This window comes from Rhea americana, unplaced genomic scaffold (assembly GCF_003343005.1).
Source record: "Rhea americana isolate MKP2758 unplaced genomic scaffold, rheAme1 scaffold_74, whole genome shotgun sequence".
Lineage (NCBI taxonomy): Eukaryota > Metazoa > Chordata > Aves > Rheiformes > Rheidae > Rhea > Rhea americana.
The window spans coordinates 2671928-2687129 of NW_028186912.1; the positions used below are offsets into that span (position 1 = coordinate 2671928).

General features: G+C 35.7%; 1 protein-coding gene across 6 annotated transcripts in view; it reads right to left on the minus strand.

Annotated features, from left to right (window-relative positions):
- Positions 1 to 15202, minus strand: part of FCHO2 (FCH and mu domain containing endocytic adaptor 2) — a 73142-nt gene that overhangs the window by 15605 nt on the left and 42335 nt on the right. For 2 of the 6 annotated variants that reach the window (XM_085322092.1, XM_085322097.1), the window contains exons 11-17: positions 11250 to 11307; positions 8442 to 8617; positions 7858 to 7872; positions 6762 to 6786; positions 5920 to 5962; positions 5134 to 5228; positions 1398 to 1907 (exon numbers count right to left, since the gene is read on the minus strand). In XM_085322092.1, the coding sequence (XP_085178218.1) occupies positions 1398 to 1907; positions 5134 to 5228; positions 5920 to 5962; positions 6762 to 6786; positions 7858 to 7872; positions 8442 to 8617; positions 11250 to 11307 (922 nt within the window). Of the gene's footprint in view, positions 1 to 1397; positions 1908 to 5133; positions 5229 to 5919; positions 5963 to 6761; positions 6787 to 7857; positions 7873 to 8429; positions 8618 to 11249; positions 11308 to 15202 lie in introns of all 6 variants that reach the window. The other 4 variants (XM_085322093.1, XM_085322096.1, XM_085322095.1 and 1 more) reach the window with 4 other exon arrangements.

A 15202-nucleotide genomic window follows, 5' to 3' on the forward strand; every position in this document is an offset into this window, starting at 1 on the left:
CTTGGCACTCTCAAATGATTTTGTATGAACTGTCCTCAGAGGTTTGTATGTAAAAAGACGGCTTTACCTCAGCTCCCTTTTCTGTATAAACCATACGGATTCAGARCGTAGGACAATCTTTCATGTCTCACCATAAATGGAAAATTCAGTGGACTATATTTGGTCCTGGCTGACAACGGCACAACTCTGTTTACATCAAATTCTGCTCTCCGAAATCCTGTTGCCTTGAATAGGTATGCAGCAATATAACAGATTTCAAGAAACGATTCTGTTGATTGAACATAGTAACTCCTTATTATCTCTTACCCAAGCTATCAGAGGTAAAAGTGTTTAAAAACAAACAAAAAAAAGACTGCCCCACATCCCTCTAAACATAATAGAAACAATCAACAGACGGCAAGGCGAGCAGCAGTACAAAGATGCCACTTTTACATAGTCACTTTTCTGAATAGAACTGCACTTCAAAATAAATGTTAGATGCCATCCAATGAGTACGCCAGATCTAAAACTAACTTAAATATAGACTTAAACCCTAATACATGACTATATGGTACAGCATATCTCCCTCAGGTTATGTTGGATTTTTTTTAATAAAATCAAAGTTATTTTAATTGTAACTATTAAGTACAGAATTTTCTCAGCCGTTCGACATAACTCTGCTCTCACTAAAGGGAGTTTTWTCACTGACTTGGGAAGAAATAAATTTGGCCGGTACTGACCACATCCCACCTTTCAGTTGCAAACATTAATGCCAAAAATAAATCTAGTTCTGAAATATCAGCCATTCCTTTAAAATCCATCCTGTTAGGCCCAAGGCAGACAGTGCATGCTACACACTGGGTGGAGTATGCTGCAGCATCACTGGTATTTGGCAAGAATCATGGCATGCTTGCCAGAAGTACTTTTCCTTTGCTTTATTGGTTTGTGGCATTACCATAGCATCATCTACATTTCAAAATACTGGATGTTAAAATGTACAGTTTTTAATCAGAATTATTTCATTGTATTTAATCTGAAAATATCTGCACAAAGCCATCTAAGAATGCAATTATTTTTGCATATTTGATAATTTAATCCTTAAGCTCTCTCACTGCTCTGACATCCCACAAAAATATACTCTATTTCTAGAAAAGCAAAGCTCCATATTGTTAAGAAAAAGCAATGCCTTTAGTCAAGTAATTTGAATTTTCCTTCTTCTTTCAAGCTGAATATTCATTTCAATGTCCTAACATTCAAGAAAGCCAGTGCTAATAAGCAGTTTAGTATAGTATAAATGGAAAGATGAGTTAATTTTAACAGCTGGTGAGCAATAATAAGGAAGAGAAAAAAATCACCAAAGCTTGCTTTTTAGAGTCAGTTATTAGCAAAGAGCAGTACACAATGCATGCTTGCCATACCCTTATTTGTATGAACACAAGAAGACACTAAACTATAGTCCAGTAGCGCTGAAGATGATGTGGAAGAAATTTCAGCAGCAGTGCCAGTTTCTTCAATGAATAATTTTTCATGGCATATAGCATTACTGAAAAGGTCCCTCTGATCCTCAGAAGCACAGCTGTTGGAAGAATTCCCAAGCAAAGCAGAAGAGGCAAGGCAGGCATTTTCAGGTTTTAAATGCAATCTCTGGGGCTCCTTCTTGTCTGCGTTTGTGTGTCTAATTGTAAGAAGTTCATCAGCAAAAGAAATCCACTGACTCTGAGACCATGAAACAGAGGACAAAGTATTGGTACTCCCTGATGGTGCTGCCGTACCACCAGACTTGCACCAGGTGCTAGTGGCAAATTCTGGTGATGATGGGCTTCTAGACCCAGACTCTGTGTGGTGTCCAAGCAAAGACTGAGACACTCTACACCCAGGCAAATCAATGGTAGGTGAGGACGAGCTCCTATCGTGCTCTTTTAGTGTAGCTGAAGGAAAAGGGAAAGATTGAAACTAGGAGCAGCAGTGAAATGATACAAATTCCAATACAAATCTAGTTTTCAAAAACTTACTCAGTATCTTCTGCATGATGCCCACTAGCCATCATGCAAAGTAACTGCTCTGCTAGGCTGAAATCACACCACTTACAATTGAAAGAAAAACACCCAGGCACATATCACATGTACTTCATTCAAACTGTCAGCCATGACACTTCCCATTTCTTAAGTCAAAAAATAACTTATTTTATTTCTTCCCTTAGAGCCCTACTTTGTATAACTTTGCTTATTCCTTTAACTTCCTTCCTGTCATGGTTTAACTTCCTTCTCTTTTTCTTCTCCTGTCTTATTCCATTTGTGTTTCCTCTCCACAGATTTCTGCTTTTCATTTCTTTCAAAATAAAGTTATTTAATCAAACCTACTCTTCTCTGTTCCTTCCAAATACTTTTATCTTCTTACTTTTAATATTTAATAATGGAAAGATCCAACATAACCAACTTTCCACTGAATCAGAGAGGACAATACAGTCCTGAGATCCTGTTTGATATTTCTACTGTGTATCAACTTGAATCTAGTGAGTGACTATATATTTGAAGCATCATCTGCCTCAGTTTATTTTCTCTCTCATCCCAAGATCTCCTGGCTGCTGTGAAGACAGCAGTTTCCCACAGGTATTCCCTGAACTTGACTGTTTGCTTGTTGCAGTAGATGACAACAGAAGCAGCAAACGCAAGGTTAGTCAACTTTCAACAACTTGCAGTTTGGCAAAGCTAGGAGAAACAGTGCTGTGGAGTAGCATGGAGAATTAAAAAGGGAGCAACACTGATTTAAAAGTTCAGCTCAAAAGGGTAGGTGTCCTCTCTACAGCCGTGTTTTTGTCATGAGCAAGTAGATTCACTAAACCTCAAAACCTCAAAAGAGATCTAACACTGCTTTCCCTTATTAACAGATAATTTAAATATTATTCCAAAGGCTTGCGCTGCTACAGATTCAAAACAAAACCAATGCAGAAATGTGCAAGACTATATTTTAAAATACCTAAAGACACACCGATGAAAATGAGGAAGTTAAAAAAAAAAGAAAAGAAAAGCATGTTTACAATAACAATAGCTAGCTAAAAATGTTCTGTTGCGTTTGTTCAAGGTAATAAAGTAGCTAGCTTAAAGTTCTAAGAAGGCTGGATTATTCATGGATGATCAAAGTTTACTTCTATGTTGCATAAGAACTACTGCTCAAATACCAATGCAGTTTGTGTGTTCAATGATTAACGCAGAATTACAAAACAGTATCTGAAGAAATGCTTTAGTCAATGGCAAAAAGAAAAAGAGTACCTATGAGATATGCTAGACTATGATATACGTATTCCGTATTCAAGATAAGTAATTTATTATTTGCATAAACTATTTAAGTTTTGGGTTGACTTTTCCGAGCTTTAAGCAGTTTACCTCTATTCACCTTCCAGCTGAAAATAAAATACTGATTTCAAGGAAAATAGCATCAGATTAGAGTTTTTAAAAGTCTTCAGAACTGAGCTGCAGATTATTGAGCATCAGAAGCCAACCTGATTTAAACAACACTGTGAACTACTTCTGGTTTTTCCAAAATACACGTTACTAATTTGCTAGACTTTAGAACGCTCACTTTCTACTCAACCCCATGGATCATTTTACAAATGTAGGTGGCTTAGTTAAGTCCTAAACAACAATCTTTTAAATTATTATTTAGCAGATACAGTTTGCAAAAGCATAGATGTCCCATATCCAAAACCACTTATGCCTGCAGGGCACTATATTCCACTACTTGCAATGAAATATAAGGTTCTATCTACAAAAGTCACTTCCAGATCTGAGGCACTGGCCACGGACAGAAGACTCCCCCTAGATCTGACTACAGAACCTGTTAGTGATCCCAATTACCTGTCACTGCTCATCAGCTGGAGGCTGCTCTCTCCACAGTTCTCCTGACAGGAGGGACTGCACGAGCATTTCCTCATCTGCTTTAGCCTGCTCTCCAGGGGTAGCAATGGACATCTGAATACAGCAACAACCACCAAGGGCAAGAAACTTCTAAATACCCTCTGCCTGCCTCTATAGGCTCCAAAACCAGACCAAACCAGTAACACAACTAGCAAAACACAGACTGTTTTGAGAAAGCACAACTTTTTTTTCAGCTTATTCCTTTAGTAGATATCTAAACACGTTACAAATTTAGACCCACTATCTAATAATCCAACTGGCTACCAAAGTGAGGAAGAGATGATCTACTGACTTCAGTAAGCTAGATTTGTTATTATAAAACATAACTTTTAAGGAACACAATTTTTAATGGAAGAATAACTTTCACTTAAACCCCAATGATTGTATAACAATGCTGATTCCTGTTGAAAGGTGTTTCTATGCTTGAGAAGAATTAATATTGCCTGTGCTGAATTCCCCTATTTTTACATGTACACTTTCTTACTATTCTTCAGTCTGTAAGATCGATAAATAATTTAAGTAAATACTTTTAGTAAAGGAGTCCTAACATAGCAGTAAGATGTGTTTTTGTTGGGTCTTCCCTTCCTTTTTCCTAACTACCTTTTCAGCCTTCCCTCCTCTTAGCCTCTTCCAAAAACAACAACAACAAAAAAATACTCCCACTCATAGTCTCTGGTCTCCCTTTCCCTTGCTGTCTTTTGAGTGTAACAATCAATATTGCCTACTCCATCAATTTTTAAAATATTTATGTATTCATGTATTTATTTTTTTWAAAAAAGCAAGTCCCAGGAAAGCCTGCCAGTGTCCTGCCCACACTAATATCCTACAAAATCCTGCAGTCAAATTTCCCGTACAGCATCTTCCTGGCCCTCTCAACCAGTTCCTGCACACTCCCTCAGCCAGGAACTTCCCCTTAATTCCAGGGGAAGGTTTTCTCCCACTCCCCTGGATTCTGCTCACACGTTTCCCAACAGAATCATTTTTCCTATAGGAAACAAGTTCCCTGTGGCCAAACTCCATGGCTGCCTTGTACTAGACAGCTCACAGCTCAATAGGCTTTCCTGGAGAAAGGAAACACATCCATCCCTGTGCACAGCATAACTCRCCATTGCTGAGAGAAGCTCCATTTAAACTCTCAACCCTACTAATCAAAGTGCATTCCCTTACAATGGCTAAAAAAACCCCAACAGAACATCCCAAAGAATATGCAGAATACATTTTCTGCTATCAAATATTTTACCTGAGGAGGATGAGGACACCAAGGAGGCTGAAGAAGAAGATTCAAGAGAACTGCTAAAGAGTGGGTCCCATGCCAGTAGGTCACTGTTCCCCTTTCTATAGCAAGAGTTGCAATTGGAATATAAATGAAAGGTGTATATATTCATAATAATCAAATTATAAATTTGGTAATTCACCTCCTATGTTAGTTACAGTCTTTGAATCTAAAAATAAAAACTACCCACAGATTGCAAGAAACTGGTTTACACATAAATAAACTATTTGAATTGATACCTTCTATTACCTTGGCACAAGTTCATGTGTAGATATATTTCAKAATGTCCATTTTCATGTCAACAGAACATATGTATTCAAATTGATTTGTTTCAATATATATACATATGAGACTTGTATACAGACCTGTCCAAAGTTTGGGTTTGTTATCTTAGGAAATACTATACAATTGTTGATAGAAACTAAATCTGTTTTATTTAAAAGTTGAGAATTTAAAATAAAGCCCATGTTTAGTAATCATGTAATTATAAATATAAATTGAGACAGATGACAATGAAGCAAGTATATAAGAAGGTGAAAACAAGTACACAGGAAGAAAAACAAAGTTGAAGAACAGAATTCTCCATTGCTATATAATTACTCATTAACTTTTACAAGGCAATAGATACACAATTACCCAATAAATACCCAGCCCAGTCAGYTGATACTTGCAATGAGTTTCTGAGTCTTGGATTAAAACAAGACCAAATTCTCCCCAAAGTGCATTTGGTGTAATTTTAAAAGTTGAACTCACTCATTAGTTGGAGCAGAAAGCTTTGATTTCGTTAACTCTTCACCTAAGCAAAAGATACAAAATTATGACCAAAGCTGAAACACTTGATTAATAAAAACATTTAGCTTCATTATAAAAAGATATTAAAAGTTAACAGTTGCAGATCAAAATTAATCATGAATTAGTAAAATGGAAATGAGAAAATGTGTTATTTGTGATGACACAAATTCAGGTGCTCCTAAAATACCTTCTAAAAGGAAAGGACAACACAAAGCAATGCATTTTGGGAGGAAACACTGATCATTTGAAGGTTCTTTCTTAACTTATATAGCTTGTATCAGTTTTACTCTTCAATAAACCACTATTTGATCTGGCCTGGTTTTCCACTTGGGGGGGAGAGGGGGGAAGGCTAGAGACTAATGCTCTATCCTCTATCTCCATGGGAGTTATTACAAGCAGGGTTTGACCATAAAATTGAGAGAGAGTGCGAACTTTGCTGGTTGTGGATCATACTAAACTTGAGAGGCTGAAAGGGATTTAAGAAYTAACACAAGAGTCATTTCCACAGGGTCTCCCCTTTGTGTCTGGAATGCGTTCCTCCAACACTGTCTCAGAACAGGGAACAGCTGTGTCTATAGAAAATCAAGAGATCTGTGGGTGCCTTCTAATAGCTAATTTGAATGTGTGACCAAATGACTTAATTTTTTCCTTTGAATTTACTGTGGTAATTCAAAGACAGGTATCATTAAGGTGCCTAGAACTGATAAGAGAAACTTTAATGTTATTCTTTAACAGTANAAAAGTTTATGCTAAGTTAAAAACACTAGTGTAAACAGACTAACAGTTAAAAGATTCACACTTACTGGATGAATTTCGATTCATTTGTGCCTGAAATAGACAAAAGAAGTAGAAATAAATTTTTACAAATTGTCAGTTAAAACACTTAATATTTCCAGAGTTCATGTTTCCACTTTAATTTCCCATTAGATATTTTGCTTTCAGTGCCAGGGAAAACACTCTGGAGCTTGCAGAAGCATGACCAGAACATGAGCCAGGACAGAGCAAGCAGTGCACTCTTGGATGCACATGGATAAGTAAAGGCAGGAGCAAAGACTGCCTGGAGCAGACAGAAGGAACAGGAAATACAAATACTACTGGGCCACTGTAGGCAAGCACGGGACTAAAGAAAATCTGGGAGAAGCAAATAGAAAAACAGCAAATAAAATTGGAAGTGAGTTAGCAGGTGACAGCTGAAAAAAAACGAAGAATTGAAAATTGGCCGAGGAGTAACTTCTAGAAAATTTAAGTATAACAGCTCTGTTACAAAACGGTAACCACAGGTTTGTTCAGATTACTTCTCCACCATTGGGCTTCTATGTGTTCATACAGCAACGGGCTCTGCAGACCTGGGACTGCTACATKCCCCTGTCAGAAGCATGTTTGACTTTTTTTTTTTCCCCCTGTTGAACCCCTAAAAGTTAGCCAAGCTTACAGGTATCCTGCACTCAYGTTTATATGCATCTTAGGTTTCTGCAGATAATGGGGAGTTGACTAACTATACTTGTATATCTGAGATACTACTATGGAAATAAAGCAACTTAGATATAGAAAAGAGAGACAGAAATGCTACTGAAGCTCTTAAGTACTTAGAATTTGACCCAATTCTGTTCATACGCAATTCAAAACATAATGCAATTCTACACCTTTCTACAGTGCCATCTTGCTGGATTCTTCATGTTCTTTAGAAAGATTAATGTAAAATTGTATAATCAAGGCCTCAGTAAGTATTATTAAATCCTTTTACAGGAAAGGTCATTAAAATTTAACAGCTTTCCTATCACACAGCATGTCTGACAGATAGGAATAGACATATTCTTAAGTCTTCCCAGTAACTCCCTTACAAACTACAGTTACTCAATTTTAATTACAAATAACAATAAAAAGTCATTCTGTACTTACAGGACTGTGTCTCTGCTTTCAAAATGTGAAGAAAAATGGGAAAAAGCATCATTAATGTTTTAATATATTATGCATATTTTCCTCAAAAACAAAGCCATCTGTATTTTGATCTGAATATTGTGCTGCCATAATTTAAAGCTGTTTATTTATAATATCACTCTTTGGTATAAAGAATCATTCTGTGGCTTGGTGGGAGTACATAAATAAAATCGTGCTGTAAAAAATCACATGTATTTGCATATAATCTGTTTTAGAAGTTTCTTTATTTCTTAATACTAGTCAGTAAACTATGCTAAAAGCCATGGTAATTCCACATTTATTAAAATCTACTGCAGTGGCATCAGCAGAAAGAAAAGGACTGGACACTGCAAAGACTCAAAAGTAAAGCTAAAAATTTGAAAAGAGAGAATTACTTAACATTACATTGCAATAAAGTATATTGAAGACAGCCTAGTGCACAAGAAAAATAACCATCAAAGAAATCTAGAATAAATTCTGAACAGTTAAATGTATGTTTGCACTAAAGATTACTTACCACTTTTATTCGAATAGTAATTAGAAATATGAGAAACAAAATTACTTACAGATACTGCTGGAGAAAGAGCGATGTTTCCTATAGATACTTTTAATTCATCCAAGGAAGCCATTGTGCATTGAGAGCTATGATTTGGCTGTACAGGTTTTATTTCTACATGGAACCTCCTGGGTTCATCCTCTTCAGAGTCAGAATCACTGGATGAATAGAAATGGTTCTCTTTGGTATGTTTTTCTCAGTTAAGGCAGAAGCATTTCAAATTCATCTGCTTAATCTATTTCTTACATACTTTCTACAAAATCCACATATCAGGTAAACATCACAGATAAATACTGCTGACAAAGCTCTTTGTGTACTTATATAGACACTTCAGATACATCCACTGGTCAATATTTATACCTCAAAGTTATACTCTGGCCTTTATATTCCATTCATCTTCATAATAGTATTCTGTTATGGAAGGCATTATTCCATAACCAAAGGTCTGCATATTTGAAGGCAACAGGACAAATGAAACAGTAACAATGATTCTATATTTTAAATTTATGATTTGTGATATTGATATTTGTGATATTCAGCTAACGCACTTAAGGAAAAGGCATGCATTATAGAAATTTTTTAAATTAAGTGAGGGGAAACACTGAACTTTCAAGTAACAGTGCAATACCTGTGGCAGTTAACAAGCATACAGTAGAAGCAGCATCAGCATCAGCAACAGCCTCCATTATATGCCGTTTTTGCAGAATGGCAATGAAAATTTGCAACAAAAGATGCTAATTATACAGAAGGCTGCACAGTACTTACTATTAGCAGCTTAAAGCACTGTCATCYTTGACTAGAAAAGGATGACAAGGAGAACAACTCAGTGCTCAAAACAAGCAAAAATCTACGGATGAAGTTAGATTTGGTTCTTCACATGCAGAGGAACTGCACTGAACAAAGCTCTGAAAGGCCTATGCCAACAGTCTTTAAAGATGTTGTTTTGACAAAAATAATTTGAAAAATTTCCTCTACTCAAAAGTATAGAACTTTCTTGTTATCCAGGTGAAGAACATATATTCTATACCTTACTTCTGTTATTTTCACTTGGAAATATGCTAGCCATCTGAATGTAATCTCTTGAATATATTCCTTGACAAAGCTTACCCCTGAAACATAAGATAGTTAAAATCCAATTCAACTGAGATAGAGGAGATATGGTTCCCTGAGATATGAGGATGGGAACATATGGAACATATGAACATCTTCATATGGCTCACATATGAAAAAGATCGTTATAAAGATAAGTGATTTTAATTTCACTAAAAGATCTCTTACCTTGGAAGCTGTTACTCAGATTCTCACAAATCAGGCTGTTACATGCACTCTTCTAAAGTGGCATGAGCTGATCTTTGAGATACTACGTCTATTAAACTGTTACTGGCAAAAATCAATTTAGACTCAAAATACCGAGAGGTCAAGCAGTGATTTTTAGAATCAGTTTTTCCAACACTGAAGACTGGCCTTCATAAGACTAACTGCAATTACAGCACTTATAAAACAAAGTCCTCCAGCAAATCATCTTAAGAGTTCCTTTCAACAGAATAAAAATTTAGTCCTGGAGGCTGCTGGGGGGTGAGGTGGGGAGAGGAAGGGAACCGATGACTTCTGAATTCAGTCAAGATTTTCAGAAGCGGAACTACAGGGATTGCAAATCACTGAGCTGCTTCACTAGACGTATGGCCTTTTCTATTTCTTCCCAGCAGAAAGAATAATGGAGATAAGGATGCCAGCATGAACCCTTTACAAGGCATGGATGTAGGGATGCAGGGATGCAATAATGCCCCTCACAAAGCTGGATAAGTCTTTTACTTTTATACTGATTTTGTAAATAAGAGAGAACACTTTTTTTTTTTTTTTTTTCCCTCCAATCAGCACAGGAATCTGCTGGGAGCAATAGAAGCATATTCTTCAAAGTTGATAAAAACAGAGAATCTGTGATGATGGACTGATCTCCACTTTTGCCTGGTTAAAATATTTAGCAACTTATGATAATTGCAAAGTTTAGGTTTACTTTTTGTTTTACCTGTAGTTTCCCCTAAATAAGAAAGCACATTTCCAAAAAGTAGCTATCTTTCTACCATAAGAGGCTTGCTTAGATCTATGGCAACTATTCTAACTCTGGACTATAGCTTCCCTGTTTCTGATGGGAGAAAAGGACAAGAATCTTTTCCTTCAAAAGAAGAGCAGCGAAAACCATGAGCCTCCATAGAAAAGACTCCTAACAAAAGCCTATTCTACATATAAAATCTATTATTAAAAATACAATAAAAGCACCAATTAGAAACAGCATGTGGTGGAATGACTTCATTACATAACAGAAATTCTACTTCTAGACTGTTGGAGCTCCCAATCTTTTTAATGATGTTATGAAAAAGGGGGGCGGGTGCAGGTATACAATACAATACAATACAAATAACCCCTCAGCAGACTTAAAAGAAAATACTGTTTTACAAACCCTGTGAAAGCTTTTCATGGAGAAAGATCTGCATGGTCACCTTCAAATTTTTTGTTCAGGCTTTTATTTATTTATTTATATACACTACAGGTTAAAATATTTCTCTTAAAGTTTCTGAAACATTTTATCTAAATGTTCTTTTCARAAAGTCCCTCCAGTATTTACATGCACAAACTCACAAAATCTAGGATAGACAAAACTTTGTACTTTCTCTGGAAGCTACAAACATACAAAGTTGTAACATGAGCATGGATTTCATCTTCCTTTGCTAACACTTTAATCAGTACTTCACCTCTTCAAAGAATTGTAAAAAAAAAAACAAACCCATCAAACAACTAAAGAAAATAAAAATCAAAAGGATATTTTGTGTTGCTTCTGGCTTAATGCTGTATCCTTCATCATCTACATCAGGAATATTCTAGAAACAATAAAAAAATAGTTATTCACTATTAATTGTTACACAGTTATCTCCAGTTATGCTTTACAGTTCAGAAGCTGTGTGACAGATAAGACCCCTCCAGAACAGAACGTGACAAAACAACCTCCAAATTCCCACCAAGAACTGACAAGTTCTAATGAGCCTGCATTTACTGGTATTTATCAAAAAGGTCAGAAGCCAACAGAAGCTTTATATTTTATAAAGTATTTAATTAGGACATTACATATTTTAAATATCTTGCATTTTTAATTACAATATAAAATATACTGTTTAATATTTTAAAGTGTGGTATTTTAGATYTTAAATATTCTAGCTTTAATTCTAAATGTTATTTAAGCCTACGATTCTCTTGGCCCCAAACATTTTCCTAATTTCTGCTTCTAATTCTTTCAGCTAAACCAGTGGAGGTTTTGATGGTGCAGGAGCATAACCTTTATGAAGTACTAGTCAATACTTTAATACGCGAGCAAAAACATTCCAAGTTACACAGGATGCAACTTGCTCTCTCCCACTTTTAAAGACAGCAAAGCTTGTACTGTTGCTTTAGCAAAGAACATTGAAATTAGTTCAAAAAGCATCAATGAAACCTAAAATCTTACAATAGGAGTGCTCAAAATCAAGTTCTCAAATTTTAATTTACACATGACCAGCACTGTCCTGGATTTTTAAAGCTAATAAGCATCCAAGAATTTCCATCTAGTTCAGCTATTTTGTTCTTGCAGACAATTAAATGTAGATTGAAGATAATTTCATTAGAAATCATTTAGGGATTTTAGCTAAGCACTTGGCTTCATAAAGGTGCTTTGGGAGAAAGAAAAACAATCTTTAATATGATAAGCTAATTCTCTAATAGAATAATCTAAATATATATCAAAAAAAAAATCACACTCACACGTATACTACTTATARAGGAATAGACCTAAATGTAGATAGTTTCCCCCATTCAAAATAGAGGAATACAAGAGTAAAAACCCACTAACGACTCTGTATCCATAGTCCACACGAACTGCTGAGATGCAATAGTAATTACAAAAAACATAAAACCAGATCTCTTCAAAATGTAATGATATTACTCGCTATAAATTTCTCATTAAAAATGGCAAGATTTATGTACCAAATGGTTTATTCTAACATATCAGTTTATCCTTACTCTATTAAGTAAGGATAAGCACCGGGTAATTTAGAAAATAAGCACCAGAAGACAGTTTGACTAAAAGAGAAATACATATTACGGCCAAAAGACAGAAAATGACGTACTGGAGACTTCAGCTAGCGAACAGACACTTAACTTCACCTAAAATTCGAAACAAAATTCAAAGAAATATTCACCTTGAATAGCTTTTGAATTACTGACAAAGATAACATTGTTTCTATTTCTTTTTTTGCCCTCTATTTCTTTTATAGGTATCACAAATGGGTGATATTTCACTAAGAAAGATTTTCCTTTGTATAGCGCTCTAAATGTAAAACTTAATGTAAGCCTTAAAATATGGAACATCTAGTTTCAATTTCTGTTTTGAAAAAAAACCCTAGAAGAGCTGGTCTTCATCACTCTGTGATTAAAAAAAGAAGCAAACACGCAAAAAGTAATAAGAGTARGATCACACGGTCCAGTACCTTAGCTCCACTTGCTCAAATCAGTGTTCTTAACTACGCTTGACCTCAGGCTAACCTTGTTTATAACTCCAAAAATACTAATGAAACTTGACATCAAAGTAAACAGAACAAAACCATATAGCTAGAGGGTAGGTATGTGTTCCTATAATACTACAACTTCTGAATTCTGAATCAATTCCAGTGGTCACAACAGGCAATTTTCAATACATAAGGATCATTCATGGTTAAGAGGAATTGAAAAAAAAACAAAAAACTTTAAATACACAACATTTACTTTTTTTTTTTTTCCCCAGCCAAGCCAGATAAGTAAAGAATATTAGTACTGAGGACACCCAGGAAAAATGACAGTAGCTGCCAAATTTCTGAATTTATATGTACACTAGTAGGACGAAAGGGTGGAAAAGATCTTTAATGTATCTTTGTATTGACAAAGACAAATTGTGTCACACAACAGCAAAACGGTACCTCAAAATCTTACTTCCAAATTAAGTAGCAATTTCAAAATATATCTTTTCTTGGTGAATAGTTCACCTTCCTGAAATATCAGAATTTTATTTACTAATTTATTATGTAACAGCAGCAGAAGACAGTCATTTGGGTGAGATACATGTTCACAAATCTGAACAAAGCCATTTATATTTACTTGATTAAGTCTCCCTCCTGCAAAGACAGAACAACATGTAACGTTGTGGATCATGGTGCATCTTTTAAGTGCCAGGCACACGGCAGTCAAGAGGTGATTTGCCCAGCCAGGTGAACCGAGGAAAAAATATAACCTCCCTATATACGTGTGTCATTTCTGAACTTCAGCTGAGGCTGAAGAAGGCTGAAGATCTTTACAAACTTTGGTTTTCTATAAGTAATAATTACTAATATAATTTGGAGATGAAGGCCTAGCCGCCCTACCCAAACACTTTAATTTGTAGTCTTTAGAGTGGAAAGAAAAGCCCAACATGAATGTGACTTGAACGCTGTGGAAGTCACTGGAGAGGTGGACTTCCTTGGGTTACTGACAAGCTCTCACATTCGCAGAGGTTCTGCTGAACAATCAAATATACAGCTACAAAAACAGAGTTTTCCCCAGGTTCACAGATGTAACACAACATAGTCCTGATTAAGGTAATAAATAACTTTAAAAACACATTCCAAAAACTGGGCTTTATAACTCTGTCTTTACACCCATATGTTCTAAAAGCTTTCTGGGGTGAATAATTTTTAAAGAAATAAAATATAAGGACAAAATAGATAGCAAAATAAAACTGCCTATACAAAAAGCCTGAGGAGTAAACATTCTATCCCTAAAACTTATTTTTAGAAGAATTCCAATCAATACTTTGGGTCAGATTCTTTGCTCTGTACAAAAGCAACAGAAGCCACCCCGTCCACGTTACTGATTCCTCTGCGGTACACATAAAGTGCAAGAACATTTGGAGTACACAACAGTCTAGCTACTTCATTTTGCCCTTTATCAGCAATGTTAGCACAGTTCCCAGCTTGGTCAYAGGGTCAAGAAGAAAGAAACCTTAACTGGAGTTCAGCTTGATTTTTGCCTATTTTCTCTTCTCCTAGGTTACAGGACTTCCTTTATGAAGTTTTCCTGAGGGCATGCTTCAAGATACTGCTGAGCTCATTATTTCTTTTTTTGCAAGATTAACTTTCTACCATTTTACTGAACTGGATTAGACTTCCTGTGCAACCAGAGGAGGACCAAAGCAACCTCAAGGTAAGCAGGTGAAGCTGGAACAGGAAAAAAGAGGCCTCTCCACCTCTGACATCTTTGGGATGTAAATTTAGCTCAGTAGGTAGAGACAGAGATGTGATGTATTCTCTTAACCTCCTCTCTTTAGGATGCATAAATCCAAAAGACAAAGGAGAGAGGAGCCAGTCACTGTCTTCCATTGCCTGGGATGCAGAAAGAAAGAAAAACAGGTACTCAAAGTGCTCCTGTCTTATCCTGCGACTACAAAGCCTTATACCTGTTTCAACAGCTGCTATTCAAAATATGCCAGAATTAAACATTACAAAATGAAAAAAAAACCCCACCCAAACAAACAAGCAAACAAAAAACCCAAACATAACAAAACATGAACATCACTAAGCTTACACTTGGGTCCCACAAGTTAAGAGTATGACTATTCCAAATTCAATCAGTCATTCCCTAGCAATTAAAAGGTGTCTAATTCTATAATGACTCTATGATCATTAATTACTATACTTAATTATGTTACATATGTAAGTATGTTATTGAAAAGATTTG